The 22,530-nt window shown below is 50.4% G+C and overlaps 1 protein-coding gene across 2 annotated transcripts in view; it reads right to left on the bottom strand.

The window, feature by feature from the left end:
- The window catches only part of ZC3H18 (zinc finger CCCH-type containing 18), a 63,082-nt gene that overhangs the window by 38,974 nt on the left and 1,578 nt on the right, over window positions 1–22,530 (bottom strand). Inside the window, exons 2-4 of one of the 2 annotated variants that reach the window (XM_030820138.1) lie at window positions 17,299–17,912; window positions 7,045–7,129; window positions 6,182–6,253 (exon numbers count right to left, since the gene is read on the bottom strand). In XM_030820138.1, the coding sequence (XP_030675998.1) occupies window positions 6,182–6,253; window positions 7,045–7,129; window positions 17,299–17,898 (757 nt within the window). In that variant the 5' untranslated portion in view covers window positions 17,899–17,912. The remainder of the gene's footprint in view (window positions 1–6,181; window positions 6,254–7,044; window positions 7,130–17,298; window positions 17,913–22,530) is intronic. The other variant, XM_030820144.1, reaches the window with a different exon arrangement.

The following is a 22,530-nucleotide window of genomic DNA, read 5'->3' as shown; positions in this document are numbered from 1 at the left end:
AGTGAGCTGCAATTGAACCCTATCACCACACTCTTCCAGCTTGTTTCTTCTGAAATCCATTGGTCTATTTTGAACTTTGAATGGGTCTTTTACCCAGGCATGATTCTGTGACATCCTGCAATGGTCACCTGAGAAAGTCCTCACACACTGAGAAGCTGGTGAGCACACAAAAGTCCAATTTTCAACTGAAAGCTCCAATTTTAATACTGCTAACACTGTCCGTTGTTCTCCTTGAAGCTGCAGGCTCACTCTGTTCCTGCCAGGACCCGGATCTGCATTCCCTGGCATGTCTGCCAGTCTTTCTCATGAATGCGTGCTCCCCGGAGAGCGCACAGGGTCAGCTGCAGCTCCAGCCTTGCATGTGCTGCCCCTTGAGGCCGCTGGACTTGGGTGCTGGCAGGGGCTCTACCCACGCGGCCACTCCGCCACGATGAGTACTAAGACATGCACAGCAGGACCTCTCCTCTGCTTTCTGGCTTTCCACAATTTCAGTTACCTGCGTCTGAAAATATTAAATCGAAAATTCCAAAAATAATTCCTAAGTTTTAAATGATGTTCTGTGCTGAGTAGCGTAATGAAATCTTGTGCTGACCTCCTCTGTCCTACCTGGGACAAGAATCATCCCTTTGTCCAGCAGATCCATGCTGTCCACGATGCTAACTGCCCACTAGTCACTTAGCAGCCCTCTTGGCCAACAACCGTTGGGGGTACGGCGGTGCTGTGCTCACTGTGGCTCAGTGACCCAGGATTACTGGGGGCAAGTGACCTTCCTTCTGATGCACTGGCAGGAGGTCAAGAGGGGCCCAATGCTAAGTGGCAGGGCCTCCGTGTCATCACGCGAGCATATTTCATCCCACGTCATCAGATGGCTGAGTGCAATAAAGTGAGCTCTTCTGAGAGACCACATTCACATTTTTATGACAATTGTTCTATTTTATGAGTGGCTATTGTTGTTAATCTCTCACTGTGCCTAACTTATAAATTCAACTTTATCATAGGGATATGCTTATATAATCATGGAACTGTATACATAAAATGGGTCAATTTCATGGCACATAAATATTACTTTAATAAAGTTTTTTAAAAAGACCTCACAAATAATAAAAATAAAACGTCTGTACTCAAGCGTAAGATTTAATTAAATTATAGTTCTTACTACTACAGCACAGACATGAAGTAAAGTGGCATTTGAAATGCCAGTGCATGATGAATGCCTTGCTCAGCCTTACTGTTATTATAAATATAGTTTCGATTTGGGAGGCCGAGGCGGGCGGATCATTTGAGGTCAGGAGTTCGAGACCAGCCTGACCAACTGAAATACAAAATTTAGCCAGTACTAAAATACAAAAATTAGCCGGGCATGGTGGCATGCACCTGTAATCTCAGCTACTCGGGAGGCTGAGGCAGGAGAATCGTTTGAACCCGGGAGGTGGAGGTTGCAAGTGAGCCAAGATCACGCCATTGCACCCCAGACTGGGCAACAGAGGAGACTGTATCTCAAAAAAGTAAAATAAAATAAAATAAAAATAAAAATAAAAAATATAGTTTTGACCTCAGGGTCCCCTGAAAGGGTCTCAAGGACTCCCAGGGGTTCACAGACGACACTCAGACCTGCTGCTTTAAACACAGTTTTGCAAGGATTCAAAACTGAGCAAAAGACATTTCTCCAAGAAGATATACAAATGACCTAGTAAGTACATGAAAAAAGACACCCCACCACCAATCTTCAGGGAAGGCAGATCAAAACCCAGTAAGATATTACCTCCCACCCACTGGAATGGCTACTATCCAAAAACACAGAGAACAGAGTACTGGTGAGGACGTGGAGAAACTGGAAGCCCCCGCACCGCTGCTGGGAAAGTAAAACGGCGCAGCCACTGTGGAAAACAGCTTGGCGGCTCCTCAAAAGATGAAACATACAACCACCACGTCATCAGAAACTCCACTGCCAGGCACGTGCGAAAGAGCTGAACGCAGGGTCTAAAGAGAGATTTTTACACCCACGTTCACAGCAGCTCTATTCACAATCGCCTAGAGGTGGAAGCCAACCAAGTGTCCATCCCCAGATGAGGGAACACCCAGTGCACCTGCTCCATACTAACAAATATTAGTCAATTTTTTTTTTTTTTTTGAAACCAAGTCTCGTTCTGTCGCCCAGCCTGGAGTGCAGTGGCGTGATTTCCACTCACTGCAACCTCCGCCTCCTGGGTTCAAGCGATTCTCCTGCCTTGGCTTCCCGAGTAGCTGGAATTACAGGTGTGCTCTACCATGCCCAGCTAATTTTGTATTTTTAGTAGAGACAGGGTTTCACCATGTTGACCAGGCTGGTCTCGAACTCCTAATCTCGGGTGATCTACCCACCTCGCCCTCCCAAAGTGCTATGATTACAGGCATCAGCCACTGCACCTATTATTCAATCTTAAAAAGACAGAAGGCCAGGCGCGGTGGCTCACACCTGTAATCCCAGCACTCTGGGAGGCCGAGGAGGGCGGATCACAAGGTCAGGAGATGGGAGACCATCCTGGCTAACACAGTGAAACTCCATCTCTACCAAAAACTACAAAAATTACCTGGGTGTGGTGGCAGGCACCTGTAGTCCCAACTACTCAGGAGGCTGAGGCAGGAGAATGGCATGAACCCAGGAGGCGGAGTTTGCAGGGAGCCAAGATGGTGCCACTGCACTCCAGCCTGGGCGACAGAGCAAGACTCCATCTCAAAAAAAAAAAAAAAAAAAAAGAAAGGTATTCCACCACAACTTTAAAAAATTGGGGGGAGCACAGCCAAGGAGATCAGACCCAAAAAATGGACTGGGATGCTTGTTCACTGAGGGATAAATCAGAAGCCCAAAGTAGGGGCTGGGTGTGGTGGCTCACACCTGTAATCCCAGCACTCTGGGAGGCTGAGGTGAGCGGATCACCTGAGGTCAGGGGTTCGAAACCAGCCTGGCCAACATGATGAAACCCCATGTCTTCTAAAAATACAAAAATGAGTTGGGGGTAGTGGCAGATGCCTGTAATTGCACTACTCGGGACTCTGAGACAGAAGAATCGCTTGAACCCAGGAGGTGGAGGTTCCAATGAGCCGAGATCCCACCAGTGCACTACAGCCTGGGTGACAGAGTGAGATACAGATCGAGCCACTGTACTCCAGCCTGGGCAACAGACACAGCGAGACTCCGTCTGAAAAAAAAAAAAAAAAAAAGAAACAAAGCTATCAGTAGCTGGACGTTAAGAAATGGAGTCCAACTCCTCAATACAAACTACCAGCTTAAAGGGAATACAGAGGCACGGACACATGTCGAACAGTAGCGGGGGCACAGCTGGCTACAGGGGAACAGACTGGTTTCCTTTGCTAGAGGGGAAAAAAGGATGAATAAGAAAAGTGTAGATTAAAGAAGACCTGACTTAACAAAAAAAAAAAAAAAAAAAAAGAAAAGAAACCCAAGGTGGGACACAGTTTAAAGAAGATGCTACTTACTCCTCTGTGGACAGAACTTTGTGTCCTGATGATCCAACACAGGCCCACGAGAGGTAATATCCCATGAGGAAGTACAGCTCCAGCTGTAGTTTATGTGCTGTGCTGCCGGGCAGGCGTACACGAAGCACTGATCTCTAAAATGTGAGCAAGTTGTGTTCCCAGTGTATTTTGTTGTCAACTGGTCACAAATCTCAACGTGTCCACTAAGCGATTAAATGATTAATCTCTACATCACAACGTGTCACAGAGATAAAGCTAACAGAGGCCAGAGCAGTGGCTCATGTCTGTCATCCCCATACTTTGGGAGGCTGAGGTGGAAGGACAGCTTGAGCCTAGTATTTGAGACCAGCCTGAGCAATATAGTGAGATCCCGTCTCTACAAGTAATTTAAAAAAGAAAGATGAGCTCTTGCAATGTTGCCCAGGCTGGTCTCAAACTCCTGGGCTCAAGCGATCCTCCCCATTCAGCTTCCCAAAGTGCTAGGATTACAGGTATGAGCTACCACGCCCAGCCACCGACTTTTTTGTAAGAAAAGAATTTTCTAATTGTGATACAATTCACATAACATAAAATACTCCTATTTAACGTGTAAAATTCACTGGTTTGCAGTATATTCGCAAAGTTGTGTAAGCATCACCACTAGCTAGTTCTGGAACATTCCATCATCCCAAAGAGGAAATCCTGTACTCACTAGCTATTACTCTCCACCCCCAGCCCAGGCAGCGAGGAATCAATCTACTTTCTGTCTCTGTGGATCTGTGGCCTTCTGTGCTCCCTTCTGTCACTCAGCACGTCTTCAAGGTTTGTGCACATTGTGGCGTGAGCCAGTGCTTCATTCCCTTTATGGCCAAGTAGCATTGCACTGCATGGACAGGCCACACTTGTTTATCCATTCCTCACTTTTTGGGTACCTGGGTTGTTTCTTTTTGGTTACTGCAAATTATGCTGCTGTGAACATTCATGCACAAGCTTTCATATAAATGCACACGTCCGCTTCTCTTGGATGCATACGTGGAGTGGAAGTGATGGGAGCTTCTGAGGAACTGTCTCCTGAAGCAGCTGCACCGTTTGACCCTCTCATGAGCAGTGAATGAGGACTCCAACATCTCCATACCCTTTCCAACACAACAAACTTCATTTTGTTTACAAAATAACTTGTTGTTATTGGAGGGATCACAAACTGATGAATTTCAATTTCATATAAACTACAGGTAGGCAGAAACATTTAAGTCCAAATTTCTCATAACAAAGAAGCAGCAGAAGACATGATCTAGAAAACGATAAGAATCAGCCACTTCCTCTGTACCGTATCACCTCACTCTACAGAATAAAAATACTTCTGAAATGAGTTATCGATAACACCTGATTAAGCCGCAAAAATGCTGCCTTATCTAGCTTCTGATTTTTCTTTCTTTCTTTTTTTTTTTCCAAGAGACAGAGTCTCACTGTCACCCACGCTGGAGTACAGTGGCACGATCATGGCACAACTGCAGCCTGAACTTCCCAGGCTCAAGTGATCTGCCCCCCTCAGTCCCCACCCCCCACGTAGCTGGGACTACACGTGCATGCCACCAAGCCCTGCTAATTTTTCATTTTTTGTAGAGACAAGGTCTCACTATGTTGCCCAGGCTGGTCTCAAACTCATTTCTTGACGGTAGAAACCCTTCCACATGGTCTCACTCGCTGAAACCCAAACTCATTACTTACTCTAACCTTGGGGGCACCACCTTCCAATTCTGACCAACCCATGTGATGTGCAAGGAGACAGGATCCTGTCTGTGTTCATCCAGGCATCTCCCAGTGTAGGGAATGAAGAGTTTCAGTAATGATCTCTCTTTGTCTGTTTTGTGCTTCTTTTGTTAAATTCTGGAACTAGCTCAGCAGTGAGCCCCGAGCTCCTGGTCCAGAGTCTCCCTGCCCTGGTGGATGCTGTGGCCTCCTGCAGTTGGAACCATCAGGCCAACACCGACCGGCTGGTCAAGCTTCCCAGTCACACTGCCACCCACAGACCAGGGCACTGCATTGTGATGGGTGCTGATTCAAAATGACCGCAAATGTGTACACGTACATATGTACAGACTGTTCTCCATCACTTTCATACAGAAACTGGAGACACTGATGTTGTTAATTCCCACACTATTATAGAAAAGAGGTCTTCAGCTTAAATTTCAATTTTCTGAAATACTGACACTGTAAATACCAAAGCTTTTCCAAAATGTACTGCACGTTTCTCTGCATTCTTAGGAGCGTCTGTGACAATCTACGGCTCTAAGTCTACTGCCCTCACAGGCTCTCCCCAGTGGGGGCCCCTCACATGCACGTGTGACTTGGACATGTCAACTGTTTTTGCTTGGCAAAACCAAGCAAGCACACACCTACAGGAGCGTGCCTGACCCGGGGTTCCCATGAGCCCCACAGCATCAGGTCATCTCTTGCACAGGGGCGTTCCCGGCTGCTCTAAGAGCACAGCCTGCCTCTGAATGATGGGACTCCGCCACACCCCAAGGGTGTGTCCTGACTGTCCCCGATGCTCGACTGGCTCACGTGCCTCTAAGGAGGAGGTTCCGAACAGCTCTCTGCCCCTCAAAGACCCCCTTTCCTTCTGGCTTCACAGCTGTGTTCTGGATCCAGGAGAAGGAAGTCTGGCCTCTGGAGTAGGGGGACTTTAAGGTACTGAAGAGAGTGAATATAGCGTATTTTGTACCTTTAACCTGGCCTCTGAATGGTATGGAATTGGATATTGGTGGAAGAAGAGTGGATAATGGTGTCACAACATCTGGAAAAGAAGTACAGGAAGCTCTTGTGAGCTTTAGATGGCACACACAGGCTGGCAGTGACAGTCATCTATGGGCTTACAGCAAAATTAAGAGAAAGAGAACAACATCTTCCCACCTTTCCAAGGGGAACGCTGAATTACAAGAAATAAGCCAAAACTACTGCTGCACATCAAAGATACCCTTACAAGTTGGAAATTCGCATTTCCATTTCCGAATCCCCCAAGACATTAAGCAGCGAAACAAAAAGCCCTAACATCATCAGGCTAGAGTTCTGCCATATTTTAAAATGGGTCAGCCCAGATTTTTCTGACACTTTCTTACACTACCCCCTGCTGCAGCTCCTGAACTCACACCATACCTTGTATAGGAGAGAGCCCTGCTGCCTTCAGCGGCCATCTCTGGCCGTTTCGAAATCCATTCCACAAGAACAAACGCTTCGGACACACCTTGCAGGAAAAGGGGCCATCTCTACAGAGGTGGGGAAAATGCTAATTCTGGTGTCTAGAACATTTGGCCTTATGAAAAGGACCACTTTGAAATTTCAATGACTGATGCCATCTGCATTATAGTTATGGGTCTGCTGCAATCGGAAGGGCCTGGGACCACCAGTGTGAGAATCAGAATGACCAGGCTGCTGGGCCTATTGTTTACTGTCAATACTGCTGCCACCACCACCATCACCACCACCTAGCCAGTCTTGCCCAGAGAAGTGCCTTGAGCAGAGCAGGGCCTGCCAAGGTGAGCCAGCACCACAGCCCCAGAAGCTGGGGCTCCACACACAGACAGTTACCTTTCATGAAGAACCGGCAGGTGGGACGAGGCCTCACCTTCCTGTCACTCGGATCCTTCACTTCACCTTCTTCCAGGTCATCATCCTGAAACAGAGAACACTGTCTTAACGTGGGGGAGGCATCTATCAATCAGCACTGCTTTCTCCAAACCAGAAGGGGCAGGAAGGTGGGTGTGGAACCTGGATATTGTCACAGGAATTGAATTCACATCAATTTTCCAAATCTTAGTTCCCAGATCTGCATAGCAGGGATGATCAGAGCGTGCCCGGCAGCTCTAAACGTCCCACCGCAGCCCAGGGAGAAGCCCAGGGAAGGGAGAAACACAGGGAAGGGAGAAACACAGGGAAGGGAGAAGCCCGGGGAGAAGGCCGGGGAGAAGCCAGGGAGAAGCCGGGAGAAGCCAGGGAGAAGGCTGGGGAGAAGCCCAGGGAGAAGGCCGGGGAGAAGCCCGGGAGAAGCCGGGAGAAGCCGGGGAGAAGCCCAGGGAGAAGGCCGGGAGAAGCCCGGGGAGAAGGCCGGGGAGAAGCCCGGGGAGAAGCCGGGGAGAAGGCCGGGGAGAAGCCCAGGGAGAAGCCCATGGAGAAGCCCAGGGAGAAGCCAGGGAGAAGGCCGGGGAGAAGCCCAGGGAGAAGGCCGGGGAGAAGCCCGGGGAGAAGGCCGGGGAGAAGGCCGGGGAGAAGCCGGGGAGAAGCCCGGGGAGAAGGCCGGGGAGAAGCCCGGGGAGAAGCCCAGGGAGAAGGCCGGGAGAAGCCCAGGGAGAAGGCCGGGGAGAAGCCCAGGGAGAAGGCCGGGGAGAAGCCCAGGGGAGAAGGCCGGGGAGAAGCCCGGGGAGAAGCCCGGGGAGAAGGCCGGGGAGAAGCCCAGGGAGAAGGCCGGGGAGAAGGCCGGGGAGAAGCCCGGGGAGAAGCCCGGGGAGAAGGCCGGGGAGAAGGCCGGGGAGAAGCCCGGGGAGAAGGCCGGGGAGAAGCCCGGGGAGAAGGCCGGGGAGAAGCCCGGGAGAAGGGGAGAAGGCCGGGGAGAAGGCCGGGGAGAAGCCCGGGAGAAGGCCGGGGAGAAGCCCGGGGAGAAGGCCGGGGAGAAGCCGGGAAGCCGGGAGAAGGCCGGGAGAAGGCGGGGAGAAGCCGGGGAGAAGCCAGGGAGAAGGCCGGGGAGAAGGCCGGGGAGAAGCCCAGGGAGAAGGCCGGGGAGAAGCCGGGAGAAGGCCGGGGAGAAGGGGGGGGGGGGGGGGGGAAGCCGGGGAGAAGGCTGGGAAGAAGCCCAGGGAGAAGGCGGGGAGGGGGGAGAAGGCGGGAGAAGGCCGGGAGAAGGCCGGGAGAAGGCCGGGAGAAGGCCGGGGAGAAGGCCGGGCAGCACTGTGTACAGCACACGGGGCAATTCACAGAGTGGGCTTTCGTGACATTTCTCTTAACTATCAACGCTGGGCAGGAAATAGTAACACTTCGGGGTTTTAAAACTTTTAACATTTAAATAAAATTTGGAGAACAAAATATTTTATGTCCCTTAAACACAAACTTCCTCTAATTTACAATTCTTGAGGAGGGGAGGAGTTGGGTGCCTCAGGGCAGTGATGCCAGCAGCCGGGAGTGGCCCGCCTTGAGGCTCATCCTTAACCAGCTCCTCACCCTGGCTGTCAAGTCTTAGAACCACCCAGGAGCTCTAAGCTGGGCCTCACCCACAAGGACTCGGATGCACAGCCAAACCTGACCCTTGCTTGGTGCTCTTCCCAAGCCACCCACTGTCCCAGGGCCTGCTCCCACGGATGTGCAGCTGAGACCCCTCCCTAAACCACGCCAGCCCACGTGGGCACCAGCTGCCCACATGACATCCCTGACACAGGACCATCCAAGATGGAAGAACTCGTCATCCCGATCCAGGCCTCTTCCAGCCAGCCCTAGCGTAACCCATCTCACCGGTCCCATTCGGCCCTTCTTGATCCCCCTCCCCATCTACTGCACTCTGCACCACTGCTCATCACACCCAACCTGGTAAAACCACTTTATTTCTTTTTTTTTTTTTTTTTAGACGGAGTCTCGCTCTGTCACCCAGGTTGGAGTGCAGTGGCGCCATCTCGGCTCACTGCAAGCTCCGCCTCCTGGGTTCATGCCATTCTCCTGCCTCAGCCTTTTCGAGTAGCTGGGACTACTGGCGCCCGCCACCACGCCCGGCTAATTTTTTGTTTTTCATAGAGATGGGGTTTCACCGTGGTCTCGATCTCCTGACCTCGTGATCCGCCCACCTCGGCCTCCCATATTGCTGGGATTACAAGCATGAGCCACCGTGCCCAGCCACTAAAACCACTTTCTAACTGACCTCTCTCATTCCCTTCTCAACTCCTCCAGTCTTGCTTCACAATGCGAAGCGCCCTTTTCCAATTCCAGGCCTGACCGTGTGCTTCCCTCTCCTCTTCCTGATTATTCAACTCACTTTCAGATGGAAGCTTGAGTCCCCTTCCTTGGGGTGGCTTTCCCTGAGCTCCCCCCACGACAGGTCCTCGCACCCCCAGGCCCTGCAGGTGTTGCAGCCACACCTGAGCATCCTTGTGTTGACGACACCACGACCTGCCTGGCTGAACCCTGTGCCCCACCAGGGCAGGCCCACGTCTGCCAGGGCAGGCCCATCACCAAGTTGCTGGGTCCAGGCAGCATCTGGCTCACAGTAAACAGTCCGTAATTATCTGTTGAATGAAAAAATGCTGAAACCAAACCCTGGATTTACAATAACCTAAACTTTCACAGCTTAAATATTTGCATCATTTTTTGCCTCAAAGATATTTGCTTATTAAAAAGTACTTTATAAGGAAAAGAACAGATTCCTGAGAGTTATACCCTTTAAGAAATCCAGCAGAATCACTTTTTAAAGAAATGATCAAATATAACAAATTGAAAAAAAAAGAAATGATCAGAGAAGGCATGTTTAATTTATGCCAAGTGACAGGATGCCTCTCTTCTCTGGTCTTTTAGTTTGTGTCTTCTTTTTACTGCTATTCTTACAGTAATGAGCACCACACTAAAATCTTAACGTGGTATTCTAGGTAAGCTCAAATCTAAGTTGAGAACACATTCTTTGTTCCCATGAGAAAAACAAAACTCATTTGGAAAGTTCAAATCCATTCCAATCTTCCTGCCTTACTTGGAAGTGAGTGTGCAGGAGTTGAGGTGGTGAGAAGGGTTTTTCTGCATCAGGATGAATAGGAAACAAACTGGATCACATGTAACCCTGTTTCTGCGAACATGTAACCATCAACATTCACAGAAGCGAAAAAGGAGAACAATGTAACCACCTTAAGATTGGAGTGAGGACCCTGTAGCTACTAAAGGTGATCAGTAAACAGACCAGAGTTGCATTCTGAAGGTGCAAGACAACATTTCAACCCAAAGAACACAGACTAGCACCTACACACTGACCCCAGTCACCCAGCCTCTACACCCACAACGACCAGGGGCTGTACATATTGGTGTGCTGGGCTATGGCCCCTCTTTTAGTTAAACAAAAAAACAAACAAAAATAATCCACCAATCACTCAGCAATATAATATTGTGAATTTTCAGCTAACCACCATTTAGCACAATGGTCTTTTAAATAATGGATGATTACTATGCTTTTTTGTTTTTTTGGAGACAGAGTCCTGCTCTGTTGCCCAGGCTGGAGTGCAGTGGCATGATCTCGGCTCACTGCAACCTCTCCCTCCCAGGTTCAAGCAATTCTCTTTGCCTCAGCCTCCTGAGCAGCTGGGATTACAGGTGCCCGACATCATGCCTGGCTAATTTTCTCATTTTTAGTAGAGATGGGGTTTTGCCACATTGGCCAGGCTGGTCTTGAACTCCTGACCTCAGGTGATCTGCCTACCTTGGCCTCCCAAAGTGCTAGGATTACAGGTGTGAGCCACCATGCCTGGCCTCCATGCCCAATCTTTATTCTTACTTTATATGTGTAAATAACAAAATATTCAACCTCCCAAAATAAATAAATAAATAAATACATAAATAAAGGATAATTAAAACAAGTTCTTAAATTGTAAGAGTACCATGCAAAGACAACTCAAGACAAGGACCCAGAGCTGAAGTCATCCGAGATTGTCACACCAAGTGTCTGGCACGCAGGAACTCCGGGCCTCCTGGTTTCCGCCACGCCGATGGCCTTCTGCTCATGTGACCCAAGCCACAGAGAGTAGGAAGCAGAGGACAAGGAGGGGCCTGAGTGGACCAGCTAGCTGCAAACTGGCCTAAAAATGGATGGTGCCCGTGGGACTCTCAGCATACACCACCTGGGACAGGCCAAGTTGACGTGGACACTGAGGGTGAGTGTGAGGAGGCACACAGGCCTCAGTGCAGCCATCTGAGGCTGGGTCTCCATGCTGGCACATGCCTGCTTTCTCACTGCAGGGGAAAGACACGTGGATACAGGACACCAGGCTGAGGGCATCTTCTACTCTCAATTTTAAGAGCCTTTATAAAATTCACATGCAGTGGAGGAAAAGGCCCAGGTTCAAATCCTGGGTCCAGGCTGTTGCGACTGTGAGTGTGGACAGATCACCTGATCTGCAAAGCTCGCCTTCCCCTTTGCACAACGGGACAGGTGCCCCAGAGCAGGCTGACATGGGCCGAAGGAAAATGCTGCACCGTACTTAAAACATGAGCAGCAAGTGCTCAGCAAGTGCGCATGAGTCCCCTATTTCAAAGGAAACACCTCACTGGTAATGTGCTAAACAGGATTAACTCGGAGCAATGATACAGGTGATTTTTGCTTTCTTCTTTGCGCAGCCTTTTCTTTTCCTTTCTTAAATAGAAAAAAAAAAGAACTCTGTGAACATATATTACTTACACAACAAGAAAGAAGTTATTTCACACTGGAGCTTCTGTACAAAGGCAGATGCAGATAAGGAAAGGGGGCCACTGCGTGGAGCTGCTGTGCCACAGGAAGCCGAGCAGCTGGGCCCCGGGCCCAACCTGGCATGGCCACTCAGGCCAACCACAACTTCCTGAATCCTGGGCGTCTTGTCTGTAGGATGTGGGTGAAAATACGGGTCTATCATTCCTTATTTGAAACCTGTGGGGCCAAGTGTCTTTTGAGAATTCAGAAATATTCTGGCTTCAGAAAGGTGACAACACAGGGACTAAAACAGTAGCCTGTGAGTAACACTGCAATCCTGTGCAGAGGTCTCGGGACCCCTCCCACAAGAGGGGAGGCACGAGGCTATGAGCAGCCTCACGTCAGCTTGGGCCAGGTCTGCCACCAGGTAAGCAAAAGGTTTCAGTTCTCAGAGCTGTAAGGATGGTGGCCTGCGCTTTTTCACGTGGCTATGCGGAACACTAACCATGCTAAGGGGCACAGAAGGCCTCTGAGCCTACTACTGATGCTACAGGAGCCCTTTTCCCAAGTGTGGTACAGGCTGCTGCTTCCTGGGCTTTGGCAATAGAATGGGTACACTTGGCACCTTATCAGTGACATGGAAGAGAACCCCACTTGGAGTGGAAACCCACGGCCATGAGGCTCGGTGGAGAAGCTCTTCCGCAGAAGAGCTCATGGATCCAGACATAAAAGGCGGATGGATCACGAGGTCTGGAGGTCGAGACCAGTCTGGCCAAGATGGTGAAACCCCATCTCTACTAAAAATACAAAAACCAGCTGGCCATGGTGGCCGGTGCCTGTAATCGCAGCTACTTGGGAGGCTGAGGCAGGAGAATTGCTTGGACCCCGGAAGCGGAGGTTGCAGTGAGCCAAGATCACACCACTGCACTCCAGCCTGGGCAACAGAGCAAGACTCCGTCTCAAAAAAAAAGGAAAGGTAGATTTGAGCAGGAGAAAATATTAAAGACCATGTGCAAAGAAAATGCTCCAAAAGGTGGACTGAGAGCTACCAATTACGACAGGAGTCATGCGGCCCACCCACTCAGGACAGGGTCCACTGTGCTGCTGGCTGGCTGGGAGGCCACCCTACAAATGTAGGAGGTCCTCAATAAGAGAATGGAACAAAATGGGAACCCTACCCTTTCCCAGGACCAGTGTGCTCCAGGTGATGGAAGGTCTGCTAACCAAATGACAAGTCAGATATAAACATGGAACATGGAGTGAGCAAAAGAGTGGGCAGACAGACCCAGGCCAGGCCCCTCAACTGTAACGGCAAATCACAGCCTCGCCAGGCTGGAAGTAGCTTGTCAGCTCGCGGCAGGAAAGGTGGTTCTGGGGAGAGACTAGACGTGTAGGAGAAAGAAAGGAGAGGCTGCCACATGGCATGAGTGGGTCACGGTGGGCTGCACACACTCCTCAGGGGACGGCAGGAGCAGGAAAACAAGGCCTGCTGCACCCAGCTCTCTACCATGCCGCTTCCGGAACAGGTAAGAGACCGGTGACTGAGGGTCAGCTCGGTCAGTGACGCCCTCACCCACACCACAAATGAGCCAGGCGCTGCAAACAGCTGGTCCCAGCCCCGTATGGAAACTTTCCTCCCCACCACGCAGGCCAGCGGCACTTCCAGAAGATACTTGTATCTGAGGGTGTTCTGGCAGCAAACCAAACACAGACTCAAGGCCTTAGGCACAAGCTATGTGGTTTAGACAAAGAATTTCAAGGGCTTATTGTACAAATTGATGTCCCAATCAAGGAAAGTGTACCCCATAATCAGTTCACCTGTCCCAGTGACCCAAAATCTAAAAGGGACATGTGCCCTGAAAGAAGAGAAAGTGCTTCTGAAAAAGAATGATGAATGAGGCCAGGGACAGTGGCTTGGCACTTTGGGAGGCCTAGGTGGAAGGATCACTTGAGGCCAAGAGTTCAAGACCAACCTGGGCAACATAGTGAGACCCCATCTTTGTTTTTTAAATTAAAAGCAATAAAAATTAAAAATAAAAATTGAGAAAAAAAAGAAAAGAATGCTAAATCAAATGGCTCCCGACTTTGCCACTCAGTTGTTCCAGGTATCCAGTAGACCGGGGTGCCAAGGGGTAGGCCACGAGGCTGCAGGCATGCAGGGAAAGCCTCTAGGCGAATCAGTCCCTCTCCCGACTGGGCCGGTAAGACCATGCTGGGATCTGGAATGCTACGAGGCCTCAGAAACATCCATTTGCGAAGGTACAGGCCAAAGAGCGTACTTCTTCCACAGAGAAACATCCGAGTAGTTGACCTGACACCAGGGCTCTACTTGAAGGCAATGAGAAAAATGTCTTCTAGAACGGACACTTTCCACCACACGCAGAGGCTGCTTTCCAGGGACGAAAGGGGACCGGGTGAAAGGCCTCGTGGGAAGCTGACTGCTCACGGACCCGGCGCACCCCAGGGCTCCCAGTCCATCAGAGAAACGCAGCTAGAGACAGGGAGCAGGGCGCGGTGCAGGAATGCACCAGGGCCTCCGAGAAAGAGGCAGGCACAGGAGGTGTGCTTGCTGGAGATGTGGCAGAGATGCAAGAGTGGACGACAGGCTTGGAACTGGGTCTGAGAGGAGGAAAAAGCTGGAAGCAGCCGGAGTGGCAGGTCTTCATGCACAGGATGGCGTGGCGCGTACCTCTGCTGGGTCCTTCCCCCAAGGGTGGAGAGCTGGTGCTGCTCACGTGAACTCCCCTCCATCTGTGACTGGCTCTTGAGTGTGGACCTTCCACTCACTGCCACTTCACATTACAAAGACTCTCACCTTCAATGTGCCCCGGGCAAGTGGGATTCCTCTACCGACTGGCTGCCCACCATGTGCCAGGCCCCAGGGAGATAGGGGAACCAGCCTGGTAACCCCCAGTCTTAGGAAACATGTTCTTGGGAGTAGGGGAAGCAGCAGGCAGACACACACACACACACACACACACACAGAGATGAACCTGTGTCACGACAGAGAGGCAGGGGCAACAGAGAAACAGCCTACTCAAATGCTGAGGTTGACACATGAAGGATGGAGGAGCCTGAGACGCCGCTGGGCGTGGGAAGAGGAGACCACGGGAGCTCCTGGGGCAAGCAACCCAGTGGCCTGAAGTCAAATGTGCCCTCATGGAGGCTGAACCCACCATTCACAGCACCGCCCACCTTGCTTAAAGGCCTGCTGCCCCCACAGCAGGAGCGGGCTCTGCTCTGCCCAGTCACACTCAGCGTGTGGCACAGCAAGGTCCACCTGTGCTGGCGTCCAGGAGCACAGACCTGTGGGGGATGTGGGGCGCTGGAGGCAGTCTGTGCGGTGGAGGAAACCTGCCTTCCCGGTTGCCAAGGGAGCTGTGCTGGGGTTTCCACAGCGGCAGCCCGTTTTCAACTGTGGGTCCCCTCACGAGACGGTGCCAGACAGGGCAGGCAGGGTCTAGGTGGGCAAAAATGGCAAATGGGGTTTTTCTTCCATGCGCTGTATCTACGGGAAACCAGCACATCCAGGTCCTTGGCAGCCAGGGCCATTCTCCAGGGCAGCTGGGTCCATCACCGCACCGCCCGCGTCCATGGTGTAGCACTGAGAACTCACAGTACGCCGCACAGACATGGCCTTTCAGGACCACTACGGGGACCCTTGACCCGTCTGATGAATCTCCCCTAAGACTTGAGGGTCCGCAGCCAGTCCTCTTAAGAGGAACTAGAGCACACCAGAGCCCTGGGTGCAGGGCCTGCTGCACTCCCAGTGGTGGTACAGACAGGGCTGTTACACCCAGGACACAAAAACTCAATCTCATGGGCATCCTCACCCAACCAGTTCCCCCAAATTGATGAACCTGAATCTCACCATGTCTCCTTTCCCTCTGCCAGCCCTGGGGTAGGTCTCCTCTTGCAAAAAGCACTAGCTGAGGACACCACTTCCTACACTTCATTGTGAAAAGATGAAACATCTAAAATTCTAAGCTTGTAGGCGCACACACGTCCCATAAAGTTACATGAGCAACACTTCAAACCCTATAAATTAGTCAGCACTGCCACAGCAATCAGCCATGGCCAAAAAGTCACATCCAAATGTGCACTGAGAGCACGCACACCAGCACGCACACTAGCACGCTACTGGAGAAGCAAAGCACTCGCCGGGCGTGGTGCCTCACGCCTGTAATCTCAGCACTGTGGGAGGCTGAGACGGCCGGATCACCTGAGGTCAGGAGTTTGAAACAAGCCTGGCCAACATGGCGACACCTCGTCTCTACTAAAAACACAAAAATTAGCCAATGGTGGCGGGTGCCTGTAATCCCAGCTACTCAGGAGGCTGAGGCAGGATAACTGCCTGCACCTGGGGGGCAGAGGCTGTAGTGAGCTGAGATGGCGCCACTGCACTCCAGCCTGGGTTACAGAGTAGACTCTCTCAAAAAAAAGGAGCATGGCACTCAAGGCAAACCGGTGGTTACACATCTAACTGGCAGCCTTTACCTGCCTCAACCCAGAACATGAAATCAGAGAGATGCTCTCTGCAGACACCCTTCACTGCAATGACTCCCCATAAGCACAATCCCCTTCCCCGGGATTTTTGAAAAAAAACAAAACAAAACGAAACAAAAAACACAACAACAAACAAAAACCCAGTTCAGTTCAACTGCTCTGTCCCTTGCTCAGCTCCTTTGAGTTCAATAGCTCTGGAAAGTATCACTCAGGAGGACTTTGGGCTGTTTCTCCGGAAACACTCATAGTTTTTCCAATGGCATCAACTGCCAAGAAAACCCCACCTACCCACATCTAGGATCACAGATAGTACTAGCTTCCCCTCAACCTGAAGGCCACATTAATTTAATGTACAAAAAAGTGTGCTGGCTTTGTCAGAAGTTGAGGTGCCCACCAGTCTTTTCAGGGATACGTCCAAAGAGGCCTGGCCCAGCCGGTGCCCTCTCCAGACGTCAGGCTCTAGGGCCAGCATAAAAATGCCTAGAAGAACATCCAAAACCAGATGGAAACTTTCCTCATTCTTTTCAGTCCAAAAACCTGACAAGAGTGGAAACCCACCCGGCTTCTGGTTGAGTGCTAACTTGAGTATCACTTGAAGACGGCAAAGACAAGGGCAGACATTACCCCTTCACTCCTAGAACCTAGAAAAACTGGGCGCTAGATCTTTTACTACAACCCAAACAATCCCACCAGCTGGGTGGCCGAGGGCCATGGAAACTCTGCTGGCAGCTTCTGGAGCTGCCTATTCTCATTCTCGATTTCCAGCTATTTCTCTCCAATCACTATGGGACTGACCCCAAAACAAGCCTCTCATTCTCCTGCACCATCCCTAGTAACAAACCACTAAGTCAGTCCCACAGAGTCCCTCCTTTCCAGCACCGGTCTGTGTCAGGCTGCTGGGCAGGACGCCCTGCGACGCGCTGCTCCATCATACTCACGTCTATTTCCCCATCATCGATTTCTCCATCGTCGTCCTCTTTCTTTTTCTCCTTGGTAGCCTCCGGGGATTCCTTTTCTCCCACACTCTGAACACCAGCCTTCCCCTCCTCCCTGGGAGCGCCTTCGCCCTTCTCCTCATCATCCTCAGCCCCCGCTTTCTCAGCCTCGTCCTCCTGGACGGCGGGAGCCGGCTCCTCGGGGACCTCCTCATCGTAGTCTAGCTCATGCTCATCCAGCTCCCTGGTGACTGAGGAGGCCTCATCCCTAAGGTCGCTTGTCCGGTCTTCCTCCCCTTCGTCCCCCTCCTCCTCGCAGGGGGAGCTGGTCGGGCCCCGGCTCAGCTCATTCACCTCTGAGTCCTGGTCTTGGGATTTAGGCTCACTTGCCCGGTCCTCCTCGTCTGAGTGATTATCTTCCTCCTGGCTCGGCCCCCTGGCTGCAGTTTCCTCATCCTCCAGATCAGAAGCCCTCGCCCCCGCCCCGTCCAAATCCTGATCGGACCCGCTGTCCCTCAGAATGTCATCGTCCGAGAGCCCCTGTGGCTGCTCTTCATCCTCTGGAGAGTGAGGATCCCGTTCAGGGCTCTCGGCCACATCCATCGGTACCCACGGTTCTGCAAAAGAGAGAATACAGATTGACAGCCTTTAGCAAAATGGAAAACAAACCTTGTCCCCACTTTCCTGGCCTGAAGAAGCAAGACTTCCACCTTGCTTCGCCCCACACGGCCCTTCCCCAAATCCCACACTCCACTCTGCAGAGAAAGACAGGCCAACTCCACCGCACATGGCTAGACTGCTCAGCCAAGCTGGGTGTTAAGTGCCTCCCGTTTTTGGCAATCTGGCAAAATGAGATGTGGCAGAACGAGACGTAGCCCGGCCTAGCCCTTCCCCGCTGAAGGGCAGCCCACACAAGTTAACAGAAAGTGAGTAACAAGATACGGATTGCAAAGGACAGCTGTTTGAATTCTTAGGACTATTTACTTTTGAAATTAAAGATAAACTGTATCATGGAACGAGGCGGCAAAACTGCAGGCCCAGGTCTCACCATTTTTCTGGAGTCATCCTGAAGCAGGAACCTGGGCCAGCCTTCGGCAGTTTCCAAGTCTGGAGCCTTTTCTGTTACTGAATGCACTTCTCAAAGGCCGGCCTCTGAGGGCCTCCCAGAAGCCCTCGGCTGCCCTTTAGCAATGCAGGCTCAGAGCCCTGCCTGCGTGTTCAATGGCCCCTCCAGCACGTGTCGAGAGGGCCGTGTTCACCTGCTCAGCAACTCACACCCCTAGGCTGAGAACCCCTCTTCCCGTACGGGTAGCTGCTGTAGAAAAGAACTCCGGCAGGAAACTTTACACACTTAAGTACCGTGCGTATGTAAAAGACGAGGCTGGCCAGGTACGGTGGCTTGCATCTACAATCCCAGCACTTTGGGAGGTTGCAACGGGAGGATCATTTGAGCCCAGGAGTTCCAGACCAACCTGGGCAACATGGTGAGACCCTGTCTCTGCAAAAAAAAAAAAAACTAAAATTCAGGCCAGGCGCAGTGGCTCACACCTGTAATCCCAGCACTTTGGGAGGCCGAGGCCGGTGGATCACGAGGTCAGGAGATCAAGACCAGCTTGGCTAACATGGTGAAACCCTGTCCCTATGAAAAATACAAAAAATTAGCTGGGCGTGGTGGCAGGCGCTTGTAGTCCCAGCTACTCGGGAGGCTGAGGCAGCAGAAAGGCGTGAATCCGAGAGGTAGAGCTTGCAGTGAGCTGAGATCGTGTCGCTGCACTCCAGCCTGGGAGACAGAGCGTGACTCCGTCCCAAAACAAAAACAAAAACAAACAAAAAAAACTAAAAGTCACAGGGTGTGGTGGTGTGTGCCTGTATTCCCAGCTACTTGGGAGTCTGACGCAGGAGGATTGCTTAAGCCCAGGAGGTGGAGGCTGCAGTGAGCCGAGACTGCACCAATGTGCTTCAGCCTGGGCAACAGAGTGAGACCAATCTCCAAAAAAACTCAAAAAACAAAAAAAGACAGGGTCATTTCAGATTTCATTCCTATTTTTACTAATCCAGATTTAATTATAAAGTGAATATTTTCTAGTTTCCCACCTCGAAAACTCGTACAAAGTACACTGCTACCTATGCTTTAAAAGTGGACAGTGTAAGATGGGTAGGAAAGGTGTAGAACAGCAACACTTGCCTGGCAAACACTTGCCACACCACCACTACCAGGGCAGCTGGTCACCACCAAGTGAGTGTGGAGCGGCAGGGACAGTGCCAGGTTAGCGGTCACTTGACTCTTCAGTCTGTGAGGCTGTTAAAATAACGTATGTCACGGTCACACTGCTCGGCAACTCAGCAAGGTCTGGAAACAGATTATTCATCTCAAGATAACTACAGACGCAGCAAGTCATACCCATGAACATTTATATGTCTTGTATCTCAAATACCCATAGACACTAAAGATAAAAATATGCATCTTTTAAATTTACACTTTTAACACAACCTGTTTAAAGATGCACAGTATCAAGAGTTGGTATCAACCTACAGTTAAACATTTTTTTTTTCTTGCTGTTAATGGAAATCACTAAGATTAAGTACACATTAGAGGCTGGGCACGGTGGCTCATGTCTGTAATTCCAGCACTTTGGGAGGCCGAGGTGGGCGGACCACAACGTCAGGAGATGGAGACCATCCTGGCTAACACAGTGAAACCCTGTCTCTACTAAAAATACAAAAACAAAATTAGCCGGTCAGGAGTTCAAGACCAGCCTCGCCAACACAGTGAAACCCGGTCTCTACTAAAATACAAAATTAGCTGGGCATGATGGCAGGTGCCTGTAATCCAAGCTACTTGGGAGGCTGAGACAGGAGAATCGCTTGAACCTGGGAGATGGTGGTTGCAGCGAGCCGAGATCACACCACTGCACTCCAGCCTAGGCGGCGCTAAGCGAGACTCCGTCTCAAAAGAAAATCAAATGATTTAAAATTCATCACTTTATAAAAACTAAATGGGCTCAGGGTGGTGGCTCACGCCTGTAATCCCAGCACTTTAGAAGGCTGAGGGGGGTGGATCACCTGAGGTCAAGAGTTCAGGACAAGCCCGGTCAACATGGTGAAACCTTGTCTCTACTAAAAATACAAAACATGAGCTGGGCGTGGTGGCGGGCACCTGTAATCCCAACTACTCGGGAGGCTGAGGCAGGAGAGTTGCTTGAACTCGGGGGGCGGAGGTTGCAGTGAGCCAAGATTGTGCCATTGCTCTACAGCATGGGCAAAAAGAGCGAAACTCCGTCTCCAAAAAACCCTAAATGGTTAGCAGTAACACAGATTTACAAACCAACCAATCCATTCCAAGTCACTTAAAAGCAGACAGTTCTGAAAATGATTCACTTTTTGGTTTCCTAACTACACTATTCCGTTACTATCCAGAGACAGGACTACTGGGAGGAATTATTAAAAAGTCAGTCCTAAGCCAGGAGTGGTGGCATGTGCCTGTAATCCTGGCTACTTGTGTAGCTGAGGTGGGAGGATCACTAGAGCCCAAGAGTCCAGCCTGGATAACATGGTGAGACCCTCGTCTTTTTTTTATTAAAGGTAGTCCTAAACTGGTAAACATTGCTGAAAATGGGAAAGTCAAGGAGCCGATCCCCAAACAGTATCACAGGGGCAATTGCTGCACAGAGCATTTCTGCAGCCCAAGGCAACAAAAGCAAAGATGAAAAGCACCAAGGCTGCTAAGGCCTCTACACTTTCACTGTTCAAGACTGGGAGTCTGTGTGGGGTTGCAGCAGTAAGTCACCGGTGGCAAACTGGCAATTCTCTCTCTTGCCTAGCTACTGACATTAGTAACATCCTATACTATCTTTGTACACTTTTTAATACAACGTATAAACATCTTCCTCATAGAAGGGCAGGTAGTTCACATCTCCCCAGCTGCCTAAGCGGAGCGCCTGGTACCCAGTAGGATGCCCCAAGCTGAACCCAGACGTGAAATGTGACAAATTCTGATTCTCATGTTTTATACTCTAATGTCAACCTTGGAAACAAAGTGATCTCTTAAATAAACCAACTTTTATGCAAAACTAAATGTCCCCTCTAACTAGTTTCAAAAATCACACAATTGGCTGGGTGTGGTGGCTCATGCCTGTAATCCCAGCACTTTGGGAGGCTGAGGCGGGAGGATCACGAGGTTGGGAGTTTGAGATCAGCTTGGCCAACATAGTGAAACCCCGTCTCTACTAAAAATACAAAAATTAGCCGGGCATGGTGGCACGTGCCTGTAGTCCCAGCTACTCAGGAGGCTGAGGCAGGAGAATCACTTGAACCCAGGAGGAGGAGGTTGCAGTGAGCCGAGATCATGCCAGTGCACTCCAGCCTGGGCAGCAGAGTGAGACTCCGTTTCAAAAAATAGTAATAAGGTGCTAGGAAGGGAAACGTAGCCTCTTAAGTGTAGACAATGAAATGAGAAGTGTAGACACGGGTGTCAGTAGATGAGTCTGAACTGATACCCACGTTTGCAATTTGTGCTCAGTTTGGTCTTCTTACACTATCTATAACTGAAGATTTTCAGCACGATTTAGAACTAAATCCTTAGTCCTCTGATCCACCAGATGGGTGAACTTGCCTAAGGAATGAAATAACAAGTGCCCATCGTCCTGTCTCTGTTGCTTTCTGCATTTGGCAGATGACACTTGATAGATATTTGTTGAATACATGACAAAAAACTCGTTACTCGAGGAACTACCTGTTGCCTACCAGAAAGGAATTTAAAATAAGTGCCCAGGAGGAGGAGGTTGCAGCGAGCCGAGATCGTGCCACTGCACTCCAGCCTGTACTGTACTCCGGCAACAGAGTAAGACTCCGTCACAAAAAATAATAGTAATAATAAAGAGTAGGCGCTACCTCCCTTCCAAGCAGCCCCTCTGGGAGGATGCATAGACTCCAATGGCACTGCTGAAATGCAGAGCATTGGGGGACCTTCTCATTTCGAATGACCTTCCAAGCCTGAAGAAGTCTTCTGGTATTCTTAGTGGTGGCAAGTCTTCCTCCTCTCAAGCTAGTCACTTTGATAAAGTGCTGCAAGTCAGAGTCTCACCTGATAAGGTGAGCTACCAACCACGTAAGTAAACTTTTGGTCAAACCTGGAGGGTGACTATTGAATAAGACTGATTTTCCCATATGACTACATTTTTACTACCAAAACAGGAGTTCTAAAGAGGTTCTGGCAAAGAAGCACCGATGAAATAC

The sequence above is a fragment of the Nomascus leucogenys genome, chromosome 2 (assembly GCF_006542625.1).
Source record: "Nomascus leucogenys isolate Asia chromosome 2, Asia_NLE_v1, whole genome shotgun sequence".
Taxonomy (NCBI): Eukaryota; Metazoa; Chordata; class Mammalia; order Primates; family Hylobatidae; genus Nomascus; species Nomascus leucogenys.
This window is presented reverse-complemented; position numbering and strand designations above follow the sequence as displayed.